Genomic DNA, 19,157 nt, shown 5'->3' with positions numbered 1-19,157 from the left:
ATGCTCAACCTTTGCCTACATTTTTTCGCATAAAATTTACCATTTTTGAAGAGAATCGCAATTTTAAATGGCATTTGCAACATAAACTATCTGCTCCGCAAGCCTCTTATCATTTTCCCTCGCTTTCTGTAAATAATTGTGTCAAAGCTCTCGTTCTCTCATTCTCTTTCGAAAACGTTCTCTGTCATTTGCTTGCTCGATGTTTTATTTTTCGGCAAAAAAAACCTAGCGCGCAAGGAAAACCCGAGGTCAAAACCAAAAATATTATTCAACACCAAATAGGTATATGATGCGGAAGTCTAATAATTGTTTGGACAACGTCCTTTTCTATTTGCTCACCGAAACGTAACACTGAGCTTCGCGCGCGCGCTTCGTCCACCGCTCTCCACTTATAGTACGAATCTTTATTTCATTTATTGAAATGTTGTCGTTCGTCAAACGTTCTAAACAACCCGCATATTTCAGAATGCCCGGCGAATTTGCAAAGTTTCCGGAGCAATCAGGTATTTTACGAAATAATAATAATTTTTTTTAAAACTATGTTTTTAATTTCAGCTGGATCTCATCAATTTCGTAACCCACTCGATGAACTTACGGGATCAAATACAATAACAAATTTAACTGCACACGATTTTGATTATTTTACACAGTCCGAGAAAAATTCAAATTTATATACAAGTGAAAATACAAGCAATTCTAACAGATTAAATCTCGTAAGTAACATTATTCTTGCTAAATCGATTTTTAAAAATTCGTTTTTTTTTTCAGAATCAAAATATACCGGTCGGCACATTAATAGATGGATTTGAGCTTATTAATGAAGCTTCTGGCTCCGGCTTTTTAGATGATCAATTAGTGGATGTTAGCGATTATAGCCGAGATAGGACGACGAAGCTGGATAGGAATAGGAATTCTCCCGAGCTAATAGTTGCTCTTTTGCAACGAAAAGTTCAAGGAATTCGATTTTCATCGAATTATGGAAGAGAGGAAGAACCATGTGTTATTGAGGTGATTGAAGTGGATTTAAATGAGGAAAATGAGCCAAAAAGACCGAATAGCGATAGTTTTCGGGGAAAAAAACAGAATTTCATCTAAAATCGCCAATTCTCCGTGTCGTAGCTGCCGAAATTTGATTTTTATTTATTTTTTGTCATCTTTAAGTTTTTTAAACGCTTTTTTTGTTGATTTAGGTAATTTTTGAGCCGATAATCGATTGATCAACGGAGAAACAACCAAAATATGAGAAAAAAATCCGGCCGACACTCAAAAGCGTGCATAATTTGATGTTTTAGCTGAAATCATGTTTTTGTAAAGCATTTTGGAGAAGTTTCGTTATGAAATTTGGTCTTTTGCTTATTTTTTCCACAATTAAACATTTTTAATTTTATTTTCTATTTTCAGATCCCACCAGGAACAATGGTTCGCGAAATGGCAGATGATGATTGGAAAATGTCTGAATTAAAAGAATGGTTCACAAAATCAAGAGCTTCTTCGCATTTACGTGATGGATTAGCAATGCCCATGGAGGTATCGTAATTACCCTGATTTTTGCGGCTAAAACTACGGTAGCGGGTCTCGACGCGACAAATTTAAAAGAACTGTAATTCAAAATTTTCGTTCCCGGCGAATTTTCATTGAATTTGTATAGTTTTTCTCCAGAATTCTTGTTTTTTTTTTTGAAAAAACGATTAAAAAATCGATAAAAATTCCAAAAATTTGTCGTTTCGAGATCGGCTACCGTATTTTTGGCACAAAATTTTTCGTCAAATTAATGCCTTTTCAGTTTCTCAATTTTTTTAAATTTCAGGAACTCGACTGCACTCCTCTGATTTGTGCAATGATTACCAGATCCGATGTAATGAGAATAAACCAAGATCAAGCAATGTATATTTATTATCTTTATAAATAAAATTTTTTCCCTTTTCAGACATCTTCTGGCTGTCAGTGTAGAGAAACGAATAGAAGTTTATCAAAATTTCGAATGGTTCAATTTCATTCTGAATCTGAAAATTGGCGATTCTGTTTCTGTGGAAGTGGTAAGTATTTGAAATTATATGTTTCTCAAAGGAATCTAGTTTTTAACCAAAAAAAAAGAAAAATAAAACAACGAATTCAAAATAAAGAGACGCAGACGAGAAATGGGCGTCTCCTTGTATTCAGAATTAGACTGTCACACGTGACTGATTGAAATTCCGATGGCATGACTAACTTATAAGTTTCTTGAAAATAATATAATGGGATAGGAATTAATGGCCCACGAGTCACATTTTTTGCTAGGCCTCTGTAAATTCCGCTCTGACAAAGTCAATTTTCCGGCTTTAATTAAAAAAAAAAACGAATTTTTTTGAAAATCGAAAAAAAATTGGAGTCTCTTGCTCGAATAATGAAATTTTTTTGTTTTTTCGAATGAAATAGTGATTGTGCCTCATCTTAAATAGTTTACTAGTGTCCAAAAAATCGAGAAATTTTCGTTTTTATTTTTTATTCTCAAACTCTCGATTTATATTTATCTCTTCTGGTCCGGGAAAAAATTAAATCCGGGAAAATTTCAAATGTACAAAAAAAATACATCCACATAGATTATGATACTTCTGATAAAGGGTGTCGTTTTTCGGTTTTTCCAAAATAGAAAAATTGGAAATCGAAAAACAAAAATTCTCGATTTTTCGAATTTTTAAAAATTTCGGAAAATCGAAAAATCAAAAAGACAATTTTTTTTCAGAAAATTAACCATAAAATATGATTTTTAAAGTTTAATTTCGTTTACATTGTTGAGAAAAAAACAAAACAATTTATTCTAAAATGAAGAACAATGAACAAAATTTTAAAGCTAATTTTAGAAAAATCGAAAAATGAAATAGAGAACCGGTTCACGATATCATTGACACTGACCGAAATATGTTTTATTGAACAACATCGAGAGGGATTAAGCATACAGTCGGCAGAAAATTGAGAAATTCTTTCAGTTTTAATTTTAATTTGAATCAGAAGCAAGGGCGTCGGGTTTTCAATTTTTGAAAAAACTAAAAATCGAAAAATCGAAAACTTTTTAGAAAAATCGAAAAATGAAAAGTTTTCGATTTTTCGATTTTTAGTTTTTTCAAAAATTGAAAACCCGACGCCCTTGCTTCTGATTCAAATTAAAATTAAAACTGAAAGAATTTCTCAATTTTCTGCCGACTGTATGCTTAATCCCTCTCGATGTTGTTCAATAAAACATATTTCGGTCAGTGTCAATGATATCGTGAACCGGTTCTCTATTTAGTTCTTTCTCTCTCTCTTTTCAACACAAAAAACATAGAGTTCCTCTTTCTCTGTGTGAAAGTATAAGTTATCCTCTTCTCTCTCTCTCTCTCTCTCTCTCTAACAAACTATTTGCCTGTTTAGTTGTTTCTTTCTTTCCTCTTCATCGTCTCAACCAACTTGTTTCTCATTTCATTGGCGACGCCCTTCCTTCTCCCAATTTGTTGTCATCGAACTTGAATTGATTGAAACAAAATCAGTTGGACAAACTTTTTTTGGTGATATTTTTCTTCTTTTTTTTGTCTGATGCACAATGATGTTTTGTTCGTTGGCTGACGCATTCGCTGCCCCGTTTTCAATTTCAGTTCCATTTTTTTTCATCCCTTTTCCATACAATCATTGCCTACCTACCTTTTTTCGTGACGCAGAAAAATAATAGAACATTTTTTGGTGTGTTTAAAAACCTATGGTGGTTCAAAAATTCCTTTAAAAATTTGTTAATTTTAGCTAGAATCAATCTCCAATTTTTCGTGTCTCAGCAGTCTTAAATTTTAAAACGATATGAACTCTTTGACCATTTGCGCTACAGTAGTCATTTCAAAAACTACTGTAGTTTTCGCTACGAGATATTTTACGCGTCAAATATATTGCCAAATCCGCATTTTCAGAATTAAATAATATAGTGAAACTGCCTCAAAACCAGCGAATTTCATAATAATAATTCTTGAAAAAATTTTAAAAATTCATAGTAAAGCACAAGAACCATTAGTTCCTTTTTTTAATTTTGAGCTCTTTTTTTCTGAAAACTTCAATATAATTTATTTTCAGGACGAAACAATGCGACGGGTTCCAGCAAAAGTGTCGTGGATCGGTGAGAGACCGGAAGCATCAGGAATATGGTATAATGTGGACTTTGACGGGAACACTTCTCAGGTTAGTTAGCTGTCTCCTCGTGAGGCAATTATTGTGGCCGTCCTGACGTCTTCCAGTTCTACTTCTGCCTCTACTTATTTCAAAAAGTGACGTCTTCTTCTATTCCTCCGGCTGTATGGTGCCTAGTTCCTTCCTTCCCTTCTTACTTCTGCGCTTCTCATCGACTTCTTTTTCTTGAACAAACGAACAAGCGGCTCCTTGTTTATGGGGTGTGTGCACCAAATGAACATGAAAAGTTGGCTCTCTCTCTCTCTCTTGCTTTTCCTTTCACTGACAAAACAATTAGAAGACGTTCGGGGCTTTCACTGAATCGTTTTTCCTCTTTTTTCGAGACCAAAAAATAACGATTCTATGAAAGTTTTAGTATTTTACAATCTGAAAAGTGTTTAGTTTGTCCAAAAACTCTCATTACATATTTAAAGATTTCTATGAAAAGTTCGAAGCTTTTTTGGAGAAATTGCTAAAAAGCTATATGGAATGTTTTTCAAAAAAAAAATTACCGAAAATTCCTTTCAAAAAATTACGACAAAATTCAACATTCAACATATGAGTGCAAATGTTTTATTTTTTCAATTTTTATTCTCAAAAAACAAACATTTTGCAGGCCGCCATAAAAAAAAAATCAATTTCCCACTCATATTTATTTTCCCGTTTCAATAACTTTTTCTCTGTGTCGTGAACATTTTCCATAAGCCACAAATGTAACTTTTTCCATTTTTTCCATTGAGCTTCCCAAAAGCGCGGCTATAGTATTTCATCACACCCGATCCGATAATTGCTTTTAAAAGGACCCAGCGCTTTTCCTTTTTTTTTTTTCTTTTTTCTCGTCCATATTTATTCATCGCTTCTTTTTTTTGTATTACGAGAGTACAAAATTATGAGAATGCGTATTGGGCAACATATTTGACGCGCGAAATATCTCGTAGCGAAAACTACAGTGCAATGCGCAATCTCAGAATTGTGTGTTACCGTAATATGTTTTCGGGGAACGTGTTTTAAAAAGTCACAAGTTTCGAAAACATTAAAAAAAGAAAACAAGACTATTCCTTGTTCATGAATAATTTCCTCCGTAGCTATGGCCTTTTTCCCCAATGACATCATAATTTCTAGACTTTTAGCTAACAATCTCATCTACGAACTTGACTACCTAGATCTCGCTTTGAGTCACTTTTTGAGCCACGAATCGTTCGAACAAACAAAGAGCCCCATCAGCATCAGCAGCCCACGTAACTCGCAACTGTCTCCCGTCTCAATTATTCCTCCACCCGCCGCAGCTCCAACGTTTTTTTGTGTCTTCTCTTTCTCTCTCTCTCCATTTCTCTCGCTTCTTTGGTTTTTTCTTCCGTCATGCCCTCGAGCAGTTCGGCACTAAGTCATTGCTCAGCAGCGTGGTCCCGAGTTTTGAGTGTCTTGTCTAGAAAAACGTCTCAACTCGAGCCACTCACTGCTTGAGTTTTTTGGGCATCCCTTCTTCTTCTTCTTATGTGTGGCTTCTTCTTCTTCTTCTTCTTAAGTTGCTCAATAGATTCAATTTATTCTATTGCTCATTGAGAGCCTTGAGCTGTGTGTGTGTGCAATAGATGCAGAAGCTGTTTCTCTAGACTCGAGCTGTTTTTGTTGTCTGTTCTGTTCTCTGGGAACACGGACGGACTCTCGAAGCAAGCTTCGTTCGCTTTTTTTCTTTCTCTCTGATCATCTGCTTCCCCGCTTTTTTCTTTATTCCTTTTGACTTTTGTTTTTGCGTTTTTAACCAAAACTTAGAGCTCCAAATCCAAATTCGCTGGGGTTTTTTTTCTAAACATGTTCGGAAATTTTTTCCTCGATTCTAGAAAGATCTTTGACCAGTCGGACCGAAGACGGATTATCCTTTTTTTCGATTCCACCAATTCCCAATTCTGTAAACAATTTTGATATTGTTTTCTTTTTTTCTCTGTTTTCTAGTTGAGCGTGGGGTATATCACATGATATTTTGGCAGAAAATCGGCTCAAAACAGTCGAGTCTGGAAAACTCGATTGGATTTTATGGTAATTTCAAAAAATTTAACACAGATTATATTTAGAAACGTTATAGTTTTTAAAAATATTTCATAATTGTTTGAACAGCTTTAAGAGGAGGAATATCGGTTCTAGGAGTTTTTTTTTGATTGTATATACTAAAAAATGTGCCTAAATGAACTAATTTCGTAATGAGGCTTTTAAAAAGACCACAAAAATGTATCCGAATTTACTAAAATTTCAAAAAAATGGGCTTCGTTGAGCTAAAATCTTCAATTTCGCTAATTTTTCCGTGCCACAGCGGTCGGAAGTTTGTTTTTTTTTTAAAGAATTTTTGGTTACCTATGGGCTTTAAATGTACCTGAACAAACGAAATAATGTGAAATAAATCACCAGAATATGAGATAAAGGACGGTAATTCAAAAAAAAATAAATTTCCGCCAGTAGAGAAACGGAAGAGTGTCAAAATTAAAGTTGTTAGCCTATTTTTTTCGATAATTTTAACCGCGAGAAAACTTTTAAAAGAAATTTAATTACGAAATTTGTTCATTTGAGCACATTTTGAGTTTTGAGCACGCAAAAATTCGGAAGTTTTGGAACATTTTTAGTCGGAAAAAGTACTATTTAAATAGCTATGTATTTCGTAATTATTTGAACAGCTTTAAAGTTATTTTCAGCGAGAATTAGTCATTTTTTATTTCATTTCTACAAACCATCAAAATCTGTTCAAAATTCTATTTTTTAAACTTGAACTCTCTAAACTCTCGTCTTTCCCAATTTTTCATGTTTCTTCCTCTCTCTGTTGCATCTCTCTACATGCTCTCTGCATATGTCTGCCGTCTCTTGTTTCTCAATTATATTTCTTAGTTTTTTTTTCTCAAAAAGTGTTTTAACCTTTTTTTTCGGTTGATTATCAAAATTTGTCGAAACGAAGTGGTTTTCAATTGGGAAGTTTTTTTTGTTATCACCAATGATTTTTTGCTTCTCTGTGCATTTGAGTTTAAATCAACTCTTTTCAAAAAAAAAAAAGAAAATTTTTTTCATTTCAGTGGCCTTCTTCAAATCAATCATATTCATCATCCCATGACCGACTGAATCGTCAATTTGATACGAATTGGAATTTTGAAATGTCTGGTGAGATTTTTACTGAAAATTTTTGAAAAATTGTCGATTTATTGATTTGCCGAGTTTTTATGAACAAAAACAGTTAAAACTGTACAATTTATATATTTTTTAATAGAAATTCCGAATGTTGCTTAAAAAAATTTTTGAAAAAAAATTTAGTTGCTCCAAAAAGTCGAAAAAAGTTTTTTTAAAAAATCATATATCTTTGAAAAAAACATTGTGGGGGCGTTTAATCTCTGGAATATTCTTGGATTAAATAGCAGAAACCCTATTTTCGGAAAATCTCTTGTAAATAAAAACAAAAGTGGAAAATTGTATAAAATAAGCTGCTCTTTATTTATTTATTTTTCTTCAAAAGCTAATTTTCAAGGAAGACATCAAAAATCAAATTTTTTTTTAAATATTAGGGCAGAGTAAATTTTTAAGAAAAATGTATTATTTTTATAATTTTGATTTAAAAATTTAAAGGGCTGAATTGGCCATTTTCGGGACTTTTTCCGTGTTTTGACCAATTTTTACGGTTTATCTTTTGTAATTTAATTAAATATTCAATTAAAATCAATTAAAGACGTCGAATTACAACAAGAAAACCGAACAAAATTACCAATTGCCCTCTAAATGTTTCTGAATCAAATAAAAAATCCTCAGAGAAACCTAAAGAATTTTTCAAAAAAAATTTTTGATTTATGTTTCAATGCAAAAGCCGATACAGTTTGTCGAAAAAACGGAAAAAGTCGCTAAAAGTTTGACAAAACTATTTAAACAATTTTTTTAAAAATAATTTTTGATTTTTCAGTTGAATACGATCGTTACACATTTTTTCATTTAAAACAAAGACATGCTGAAAATAGTAGAGTAGATTTGTACTTCCCATTACGTCAATCATCTTTATTAGTTTTTTACTTATTCTTTTGATCTTTTTAATCCAAGTCCATTAAACTTCCATATTTGCAGGATCTTCTTCAGTTGCACCTTCCAATTCCCGTCTATATTATTCACCCAATCAAATGCATATGCCAATGAAAGGCGGTGGAGTGTCAGCTCTATACGATAATAGGTTTAAATACTCTTTTTTTTCTGCAAAAATTCATTCGTTTTCAGAAGGCTTGTGCAATATTCTGGAGATGAAGAACAATATCGAAGTGCACCAAAACCGGCTCCAAGAGAACGAATTATTCCAGTTTCAAGGCAACAACCAGAAATTGAACAACGGAATAGTCGATCTATGAAACCTTCTGAACCGGATTATAATACTTATTCGGTGAGTTTTTTTTAATTAAAAAATATAAGTATTTTTAGTAAAAGTAAAAGTTTTAGTAGTAGTAGTAGTAGTAGATAAAAACACATAAAGTGAATCATCTCAAATTATAAAAAATTTTGATTTAAAAACTTCGATTTTATATATACTCTAAATAGTATTTAATATAGAAAATAAATTTTGCTTATCTGAAAATAACAATTTATTTCAATTTAAATTGCCTGAGCGCTGCGACTATTTAGCGTTTTTTTTTCAAAATGTTAAAATAAATATTATTTTTTAGATGAGAAGAGCATGAGTGCCACTTTTTCGTTTTCGTATATTTCGAACAAAAAAATGTTCTCCAACATAAACAAAATTTGATTAAACTATTAAATTCTATGGATAATTTTCTGTACATTTATTCGATTTTCAAAAAAAAATTAATTTTTTCTAAAAAACCAAAATTTGTTGATTTTTCTATTCCCTAAAAAATTGAAACATTTACCGATTACCCTGTGATTTAAAAAAAAACATATTTTGACACTAATTTTTAATAAAAATGTTGGAACAACATGGTGCAATAGACGATTTTGTAGAATTACCGAACATGCACTCTGAAACCTACCAAAAAAAAACTATATTGTACAAATTTCAAAAATTCAGACTCATCCACCACGGCCGCCACCATCATCATCAATGAATTATCCATCTATGTCAAATACACATTCATTACAACCAAGTCGAAGTAAAAGTGTTCAAACAATTCAAAGAAATCAATTCGTTCGACAAAATCCTGCAGAAAGAAATGAACGGTAAGGCGAAATATCTGATTTTTAAAAAATTAAAATAATAAAGTATTCAGAGTTGAAAGTGATCAACTGAACTTTCGAATTGGTGATCAATGTATTTGGAATAATAATGGAGCTGAGGAAAGAGGAATTATTAAATATATTGGTTTCTTGAAAGGGCACAAAACATTATATGCTGGTGTCGAATTTGTGAGTTTTTGGATTTGAAAAAAAAACTCAAACTTGACAATTTTTTGACAGTTGATGTTTTGGTTTTTGGAACAAATCGACTTTTTTTATATTTTTCACCAAAAACCTTTTTTTTCTATTTTCTTTCAAAGATAATCGAGAAATCAAAAAAAAAACGTTTAGAAAATAAGCAAACAATTTCAAATCAATTTAATTTTTTTTCGAGAAGTCGGAATTTTTTCACTAAAAAATTTTGAAAACACTTTTTAAAACGGATCTTTCAATTTTATAATTAAAAAAATATTACAGAAAAACACAATTGGAGCAGGCACTGGTGTCTTCAATCGAGAACAGCTATTCCTTGCTAAAGATGGTCATGCTGGTTTCGTTGAACTTTCTTCACTGGAATCACCATCCTCTTCTATATCATCCACGTCTACATCATCATCTCAGCATCGTCGTCGATTATCTTCCTCGAGGAGTCAACAGATGCCAGCTGCATCGGGAACTTCCATTAGTGTCCCGGTTAATGGACGTCACAATGTGAATGGAAAGCAAGCGTCGATAGAATCACTTTCGGATCCTCCACCACCACCGTACGCACCGCCATCTCCGCCAAGAGCATCGTCTGCCGCTGCGGCTCACCAGCAACCACCGCCTTTGCCTCCGAAGCCATTAGCTAGAGTGGAAGATTTTCTGATTGATTCGTATGATATTGGTTAGTCATTTTGCATTGAATAATCTGCAAGCTTATCAAAATATTTTCATAATAAACCATATTTCTATTTCAGGAAGTCATGTTGTTGTCAGACATCTTGGAGCACAACGTACAGGAGTTGTTCGATGGCTCGGCGAGGAAATTGACGACGAAGGAGATCGAATTGTTCGTTCAGCGATTGTTCAACTGGATGAGGATGTTCCGACGGCTTGGCGTCGAAGTCATGATGCTTCCTCGTACACTGGTTCTCCAGTAGTTGGAGGTGTTCTTGTTCCGATTCAATCTCTGAAGCACAATCATTCGGGATCGTCTTCCAATGGAGCTTCTGTAGTTCAGACTTCAACCTATCCAACTAGCCAAACGTATAATAACATCAGCCGGCGAACTGAAGATTTCGGAAGTATGGATTCAGGAGTGGAGAAGCAAAAATGTGGAATTGCAAAGGACATGCAACAATTAGTTGGCAGGCAGAAAGGAATTCAGGGTTACTGTAACTCGTGTTATCTGGATGCCACGTTGTATGCAATGTTTGTCCAAACCACTTGCTTTGATTTGTAAGTTTGGCATGCTCTCAATAAAAAATTTTAAAATATAATTTCAGTCTTCTTGAAAAATCGATCAAAGGATCAGAAACGGCTCAACAATTTCAAAAAATTCTGGCCCACGAGATCGTGTTCCCTCTTCGAAAAGTTCATTATGTGCGAGCGGATCATGTCATGAAACTTCGAAAATTGCTCGCTGAGCTCATGCCGCATGTAACAGGGCTTACAAATGAAGAAAAAGATCCAGAAGAGATTCTTGGATTCATATTCTCCAAAGTTTTCCATGCTGAGCCATTCATAAAGTTGATGTTAGTTTTTTTCCAATTTATTCTTATTTATATCGAAAGTAATCAATTAGTATTAATATTCTCAATTTTCAGCGGACAAAATCACGCAAAAGATTCTCAATATCTTGTACCAATTGTGGTGGATGATTGGCTGGGAGGTGCAGCAACTTCACAGCATTTGCTCGAACGGCATATGAGATCAGCTCAAGTAACATTTGCAAAAGCTCCTCCAGTATTGATTATGCAATTACCAAGATATGGACAACAGAAAGTGTTTGATAAGATTCTTCCTCTGGAAACAATTGACATTACTCCGTTCGTTGCTGGAGCGGTTCCGGCTTGTTCAAAATGTCAAGCATGCTCAGAAGTCTACTGCCCGACGTGTTTCCTGACGAGAAGAGTTTTCTATTCGGAAGTGATATTCTGCAGAAAATGTTTCCACCATACACATCTTTTGCCGGAAATTGAAGATCACAAGAGTCGAGATCTCTACCCACCTGGAAAACCACAAAAGAAACCACACTCCCACAAAATGGTTCTCTCAGCGGTTCTGTGCATAGAAACATCTCATTACGTTGCTTATGTTCGAACTTCATCGAATCAATGGGTATTCTTTGATTCGATGGCTGATCGAGAAGGACTATCTGATGGGTTCAATGTTCCAGTGGTCAGAGAATGTGGAAATATGTCCGATTGGTTATCACTGCAAGGATGGAATCGTTTGAAGGATGCTGATGAGTGTGGACAGATTAAGGTATGGGAATTGAATAAAAACATTTCTCCAAATGACAGAAAATTGGAAATTGTAATTTTTTATTTAAATTTTGAAATTCGCTAGTATTATCGATGTTTCAAATTTAATCTCATCTATTTCACTTTCAAACTTCAATGTCGTAAATAAAAATTAAAATTTCAGGCAATGTTCGGCAAACAATCATCGTTGGATCCTCTGGTAGGACGTCTCCTTTCCGACAGTTATATTTGTTTCTACGAGGACGCCTCACCGACATCTTCGTCATCTTCCTCCTCTACCATCATAAGCTCGATTAAAAATATGATGAACTAGACATCCTGCCTTTTTTGTATCATAATACGTATTATCTTTTTCATGTATTCAAAATGAGTAGAATTCTGTAATTTTTATCTTTCCCCATCCCTTCTAATTTCTTCAAGTCCTCCTACACCTTTGCTTCTACGGGCTTCACATTTCCTTAAAGAATTTTTAAAGAATCTGAAAAATTAAAAAAAAACAAATTGTCTGTAATTATCTGTGTACGTAACTTCTGAACCATTTAACACTTTTCCCCCAAGCCCGGTCGTTTAATTGTGTCTTTTGCCCCCACTCTGATTTACCCGTTTTGCTTCTTAGAATGGTGAATGTAATTCAACTAGTTGTTTCCCTCTCGATTCGATTTTTCATTTTTCATTTCATTGAAAATCCAATAAAAATCTGAATCTTGGTTTTTTTTCATAAATAATACGAATCAAAAAATGAATACACTCAAAATCCTAGCCTCACCCAACATCGTGATCCTAGAGACGAGGATCGATATAGATTTATTTCTGTTCGAGTTATACACGTAAAATGACGGGAAGGAGAAAAATAAGAGTTTGCAAAAAAAAAATTAAGGTGATAATTATAATCCATGGAAACAAAACGATTTCCTTCGATCGTCGACAACAAACATCTCATCAATACCAACATAATGATTGGGTCGGAGATTGGAAATTTCAAATGCGATCTGAAAAAAATATAATGGAGACGCAGAAAAAAACAAATAAAATCAAGGTGCAAGCGCACTCCACGGCCCATAGGAAACTCTCCGCCCCAAAACGTTGGGTCTTGTTAGGTATTTGGCGGCAAAAATGTAAATTCAGTTGAAAAGTAAAAAAAAACTGATTGGAATCAGGGGTGTGCGGATAACCGATTCTTTCGGCTAACGGATAAATCGGCTAATGCCGATTTTTTGAGAACCGGCTAACGGCTAATTTCAAAATTTTCAGCTAACGGCTAATTCGGCTAATCTCAGTCATTCAAATCGGTTAATTTTCGGCTAATTCGGCTAATTCGGAAAATATTCATTTGGTTAAGCTTTTTTTGTCCATTCTGTTAATTCAGGTTTTGGGTTAATTTTTTCACTGTTATTGAGCAAATTCAGGGATGAACGACTGTTCAAATAGGAAAAAATCATACAAATTCACCACATTTTGTTTTCCAAAAAAATATGTTAGTTGAATTAGCCGAAATAGCCGATCGGCGAATTCGGCTAACATCGGCCAAAATCGGCTAACGGACGTATTAGCCAAACTGCCAAAAAGTCGGCTAACGGCTAATTCGGCTAATCGGTAAAAAGGTCGGCTAACGGATAATTCGGCTAATATTAGCCGAGTTAGCCGAATTAGCCGATCGGCGAATTCGGCTAAATCGGCTATTATCCGCACACCCCTGATTGGAATCATTTGAATATTGTCCCCAAATACCTAACGAGACCCAAATTACCCGTGGAGCTCTTTTGAACATCTATTTTAAAAGGTGCTGAATTAATAATATCAGTTGTATCTTCAACTCACATAATCATATTTTCCAGCTGAAATATTCAAACTTTCCCTGAACCATCTTCGTGAATTCCTTGTTAGTTTTGGTGCTTCGAAAACTACAATTTCTTCTTTATTTTCTCTTTTCACAATTGCTTGGAATTGACTTGATTTATCAGCCTGAAAATTTCCATGAACCTTTAAAAAAAAGTTGTTTTTAAAAAAGTTTGGCCACCTTATAATAGGAAAATACAACTGTCACAGCTTTATCCACATTAAATGATGGCGTTTGAAGGCGAGATTTGATTTGTGGTCCAGAGATGTAAGCATATGAACCATCTGAAAAGTTGATATTTGGAAAATTATTCGCACATTGATGTACAGTGCTGATAACTGGTTTTTTGTATTTTCTGTGATTTTCAAAAGTTGTCCTGTTTTTTTTCGAAAACTGTATTTTTTGTATATATATTAAATTAACAAGATTGTGACATGTGCTTTTAAAGGCACACAGGTTTATTCAGATGGGTCTCGGCGCGCAAAAATTTTATGGTAGTCTTGCAGCTGCTTTCTTCTTCGGTTTCGGTTAAAAAATATTTTATTGAAAAATGCAAGGAAATGAAGAATGAAGAACATCCAAAGACTACCATAAACTGTTTTTGCGCGCCGAGACCCATCTAAATAATTTTGGGCGCCTTTAGAAAGGCATGCCAGAATCTAGTGGCATTACGATACGACTCTGGAAAAGCTGAAGCAGCAGACATCTCGCGAGTCATTATTTGTCTCTCTCTAGTCAAGAAACTCAAGATTTGTTTGCAGTTTTTCTGAACTTTTAGATAATTTTTCGTTTAAAATAAATTTTAAGCGAAGTTCCCTAAAACGAACTTTCATTGAATGGAAGAAAAGAAGCATCTCCTTTAACTCCAGTTAATGGATTACCAATTGGACCAGTTCCAATATTCCAATCTGATTGAATTGCCATATTTGAACATGGTTCTGTTTCATTAAAAGAACAAACAATTGCTTCACAAATTGTAGAAATTGAAGAATCAGAGGAAGATGCCATATTTATGAATTTATCATTTATTTCATTTGTCTCGTGACTAGCTGGTTGCCGAAGTTTGATCTAAAAATTTTATTGATTTATGAATCAGCTCTCCAAATTCCAAAATTAAAATCAACTTTTTTGAGAATTATAAAGCCACCAACCATAGAGTTCATCAAATTTTCAGAGTCCTGCCTTGAACCAAAATCCACAATTCCAGTTCTTTCTCCAGAACCTTTAGGTATTCCAAGATTAAAGTTGGGTACTGCAGCAAAAGCATGAAGAGTTTCAAAAGATGAATCTTCTCTTTTCACAGTCACATGAGAACTTTCATCTTCAAATTCATCTTTTGATTCAGCAAGTGGTATTAATGGAATACTGTGGGAAGAGTCTTTCTGAAATAAATATTAAGTTTTTCAGGTGGTGTGCGGCAAATTTTGAAATTTGCCGAGTTCCACATTTTCGGCAAATTTTGAAAATTTTCCGTGGTCGTCATACTCGGTAAATTGCAATATGTTTTGGAGCTCAAAAAGTATCAAAATTGATGAAAAAAAACTACCATCAGTTCCGAATCCATTAGTTTTGGACAAAATTTTCATTTAAAACTTTTCATGTGTGCGGCGAATTTCAAAATTTCAAAATTTGCCACATCTTGGTTTATTGCCTCTCGGCATTATTTTTTTAAAGAGTTTTTTCCAACTTTCCCAAAAACTTGAGCAAGTTGTAAACCAACCTGACTATAATCAAACGATGATTTTTCCTCCAAACTGCACATTCTTGCATAATATTCAATTGAATCAATGATCGCGAATCCTCCTTTAAGATTATCCGAATTAAATGTAAAATGATCAGCAATTATATAAATTTGGAATGGTACAGGCCCTTGTTCCGGAATATTGATAAACACCGGTCCTGGATCATTCTTCTCAATTATATGACTGAAAATTCTATTGATTTTCTTTTGAATTTAGATGTACACTTGCCTGCAAAAATCAAAATCTGGGTACACTTTTGAGAGCTTTTTCACGCAAACTTTCAGTTGAACTTCTGGGGATGTCCAATATCTGAGAAAGTATATATTATTCAAGACTTATAAATTGCCATGAAGTTGATTTCTTTTTCCCAATATATCCGTTCTCAATACCGTAATCTTACTTGAAACGGATTTCACCATCTCCAACTTGACAACCAATTTGATCGGATACCAGAACGGCTTTTATTGTTGGGAACTGAACCATGTCGGTTGCCGCAATTGCATATTGTCCCTCTGAAAACGGAGATGTTTGTTCAAATATTGTACTGGAATCCGGTAAACGGGGACGAGAAAAGAAAACATACGTGGAAGTACATTTGTAGCAGTTGCAATCGATAATCTATCTTGATCTAATTCTCCAGATCCTTGATACCAATCAAGTTCATCCACAAACATTCCATCAACATTTCTCCATCGACATGTTTCATCAAACTCCAAACAATTGAGCTCACTTGCATCAAGGATTGCCGGAGAGGATGGAACACCGAGAGCTGAAAGTAAACATTAAACATTTTCGGAATATATAGTTTGAAAACTCACAAACAGACATCTCCTTATTTGATTTCATGACTCCGTTTGGTATTCCAAAATTTGTATTCTTCTCGCCGCGTGCTCGAACACTTGACGGAAACATATTGTTATTAGTTACTGCTGGTCGTGAGAGTCCTGGCTCCGAACCTGAAAAATGACAAGTTAGTGAAATGGAAAAGTGAAAGTTAAAGTTTGAAAAAAAAATCGTCCATCGTATTGAATAAAAAAGCTTAGGAACTGTGGGGATACTGTAGGATTACTGTAGGTCTACTGTAGTTCGAAAAATTGATTTTTTAAACTTTTGGAAAGTGAGTTGAAATTAGTACAGGGTGGGCCAAAAGTATGGTGACACGTTTGCAGCTCTATAGCTTTACGTGTGGAGAGAGTTATTACATCAATTTGTACAAGTTTTGTTCTCCATAAAATACTGACCAGATGAACGTTTTGAGTTTTCAAAATTTCCCCCTCCGCATCGCTGCAGGCCTTCAGAACTTTTGAGAACACGATCTTGTTGGCACGCAAGTAGGCATTCTGCGGGATTTCTACATTTTTCTCGAGGAATCCATCAAGTGTCTTACAAGTTTTTATAGTTTAGAGAATGCTCTTGGTCCAGAGATTCTTTAAAAACAAAAATCTAAAAAATTTCTGTCACAGTATTTCTGTCATGGACTGTGGCAGTAGTTGAAGTCTTGAATGACACAGTCGCCAGAAAGATGGATGTGAGCGGCGGCAGCAGTATGAAGAAAAATTCATTTTAGTACTTTTTGGCACGTTTTGACATGAGTTTTCAGAATTTTCATTAAAAAATTTAGCTCGGATGATTTTGTGGGACGTTACGCCTTGTGAAACCAAAAAAAACTGAGTAAATTTCGCAAAGTTGAATTCAAGAAATATTCAAAGGTTATTGCTAGCCGCCAGTGCCGACACAGAAAATTTTTATATGCTACAAAAATAATCAAAAACGCTTCTTCACTTCTTTAACTTTGAATTTAACATAAAAAATCATACATCTGAAAATTATTGGCGTGCGTGGGAGGTGTGTTTGTGTGGGAAGTGCCGCGTGCCAAAACACCGTTTTTTCGAAAGGGTTCGCTAAATTGCCGAGGTGATTAAAATCGCACCTTATTGGGAAACATTACAAATGTTGGGTCAAATTGAAGGAAATTTATTCAGCTATCAGTATTCGATAGAAAAATGTACGTATGACGTGGCAGTCGCGCGAAAAGCTCATGTAAAAGAGCGCTTCATGTGTTACCATACTTTTGGCCCACCCTGTACGTACATAGTGTTTGGGTGCTGCAATGGTATTGTAGGGGTACTGTAGGGATACTGTAGGCTTAAATGCTGAGAGGATTCAATTTTTGAGTTTCTCTATATTTTCCGTCGAAAGTTTTAAAAATAAATTTCGGGATTTCGTTTCGATTTTGAAGGGTTTTTTGTACAATTTTTTTATTGAAGCCCATTCAAAATTATTTAAAAAATTTATTTGAGCACTCTTGCTTATTTTTTATCAGATTAACAAAATAATTATTTATACTATTTTACATTTAAGTAAATATCTGAAAATCTAAAATGTATTAACTTACCAGAAGATGAGGATACACCTAACATTGTTGGTGATATGAGCAGACTTTCCCTTCCGAATGGTGTACATGAATCTTTAATTTAAATATTTTTAAAGCGTCTGAAGAAGTTTCAGTAACATACCGTTTTCCTGGATTGTAGCCAGAAAACAAACAAAAGCGAACAAAATGTGTATTCTTTCCATTGTTCAATTTTCAACTCCTCCGCTTTCTTCCTGTAAAAAGCGTGATCTTCTTTATTGCGGATATACAAGAAAATTGAAGGAAAAATAAAAATAAAAGAGGAAATAAAAGATATTGAATATGATCTACTTTTTGACGGCATCAGCCCCGCCCAGATGGTTCTCTTTTGTTGCGCAAGTACGCACGAATTCACGGTTACAAGTGGACGGAGAAAGGAAAAAGAAATTGACAGTTATTACGTAAGGACTTATGGAAATAATCATGATGTATTGAGAAGAGCAAATTCATATTGAGAACTGGTGTATCAATGGCAAGACTTTGAAGCCAGAGGTGATCGGCAAATTTAATTTCCGGAAAAAAAAACTGGGCCTTTTTGAAATTTTTTCCCGTTTTCTTTAGAATTTTCATAGTATTTGCTTACTTTTCAAAGTAGATGTAGGAACATTCATAGGATGCTTACGATTTTGTCAATTAAAATTGGCATTCTGAAATTTCCAAAAAAATGTGCAAAACTACAATTTGCCGAAAGTTTTCGGCAAATTCGGCAAATGGCTTGTTTTGCCGGTCATTTTCGATTCCGGCAATTTGCAGATTTGCCGATTTGCCGGAAAAAACTCGTTTGCGAGATTTAAAATCTCTGAATTCAAACACTGAAACCATCTGATATTTAACAAAAACACAGAAAAATTCCGGTAAAGCTGGTTTTAATGGAACATGCTTCATCTATGATTATGGCCAATATTTCTCCCATCTAACAACAATGGGGTTCTACGAAAAAATAAGTCAGTAGAAATGAGACAGGTCTCTGAAATTTTTTAAAAGTCAGTTTTCCTGCTCATTGAACCTGGTTGATTTTAAGAATGATTGTCTACTAAATATTGCAGTGTGAGATTTTGAAATCAAAGTTTCAGGATAGTGAAGGTTTATTAGTGAAGATTTATGTCTTCAAAAAATTTCTGATAGTCTAGTCTTAAATAAGTTTGAAATGAGACATGTCTTGATGTAGCATTTTAGTGCTTGCAACTCTTTAGAAGCTTCAAAAACAGACAAATTATCTCTTTTAGTAAACAGTTTTTTGGAATATAAAAAATCAGGAAGAAGATGAATGAAAAAAAAACACGAAAAGGTGTTTAAAGAAGCGAGTTCATTGTTAGTTTTTGAATGAATAAAAAGCGTTTATGCAATCCCTT

The 19,157-nt window shown here is 34.1% G+C and overlaps 2 protein-coding genes and 2 non-coding genes across 6 annotated transcripts; 1 reads left to right on the top strand and 3 right to left on the bottom strand.

Annotated features, from left to right (window-relative positions):
• Positions 1-220: 220 nt before the first annotated feature.
• F40F12.11 lies at positions 221-366 on the bottom strand. Its single transcript, NR_052657.1, has one exon. It is a non-coding gene; the product is annotated as an Unclassified non-coding RNA F40F12.11 (non-coding RNA).
• Positions 367-465: 99 nt separating this feature from the next.
• cyld-1 (ubiquitinyl hydrolase 1) lies at positions 466-12,520 on the top strand (the record flags this gene model as incomplete). Of its 3 annotated transcripts, NM_001268116.3 has the most annotated exons (17): positions 466-503; positions 556-713; positions 769-1,008; positions 1,402-1,527; positions 1,808-1,884; positions 1,928-2,036; positions 4,072-4,176; positions 7,221-7,305; positions 8,251-8,353; positions 8,398-8,557; positions 9,200-9,348; positions 9,399-9,534; positions 9,823-10,231; positions 10,305-10,785; positions 10,833-11,081; positions 11,154-11,814; positions 11,977-12,520. In NM_001268116.3, 17 exons carry the CDS (start codon positions 467-469, stop codon positions 12,124-12,126), a joined length of 3,435 nt encoding a protein of 1,144 aa, NP_001255045.1. The 3 variants fall into 3 exon arrangements, with proteins under 3 accessions (NP_001255045.1, NP_001255046.1, NP_001255047.1); NM_001268117.4 differs by lacking the exons at positions 466-503; positions 556-713; positions 769-1,008; ... (1 more) ...; positions 1,808-1,884; positions 1,928-2,036; NM_001268118.3 differs by lacking the exons at positions 466-503; positions 556-713; positions 769-1,008; ... (2 more) ...; positions 1,928-2,036; positions 4,072-4,176 and having other exon boundaries at positions 7,299-7,305; positions 11,977-12,126.
• Positions 12,521-12,697: 177 nt separating this feature from the next.
• mam-7 (MAM domain-containing protein) lies at positions 12,698-17,969 on the bottom strand (the record flags this gene model as incomplete). The annotated part of the gene is made up of 12 exons (NM_066793.2): positions 12,698-12,802; positions 13,632-13,775; positions 13,831-13,934; positions 14,478-14,718; positions 14,802-15,032; positions 15,371-15,575; positions 15,621-15,701; positions 15,793-15,904; positions 15,976-16,161; positions 16,211-16,348; positions 17,788-17,859; positions 17,909-17,969. The coding sequence occupies 12 exons, from the start codon at positions 17,967-17,969 to the stop codon at positions 12,698-12,700; spliced, it is 1,680 nt and encodes a 559-aa protein (NP_499194.2).
• Positions 14,120-14,269, bottom strand: F40F12.10. The gene has a single exon (NR_052656.1). It is a non-coding gene; the product is annotated as an Unclassified non-coding RNA F40F12.10 (non-coding RNA).
• Positions 17,970-19,157: the final 1,188 nt, after the last annotated feature.

Source organism: Caenorhabditis elegans, chromosome III (assembly GCF_000002985.6).
Source record: "Caenorhabditis elegans chromosome III".
In the NCBI taxonomy this organism is placed as follows: Eukaryota; Metazoa; Nematoda; class Chromadorea; order Rhabditida; family Rhabditidae; genus Caenorhabditis; species Caenorhabditis elegans.
Note: the sequence above shows the minus strand (reverse complement) of the source record. Positions and strands in the feature narration are given on the sequence as shown.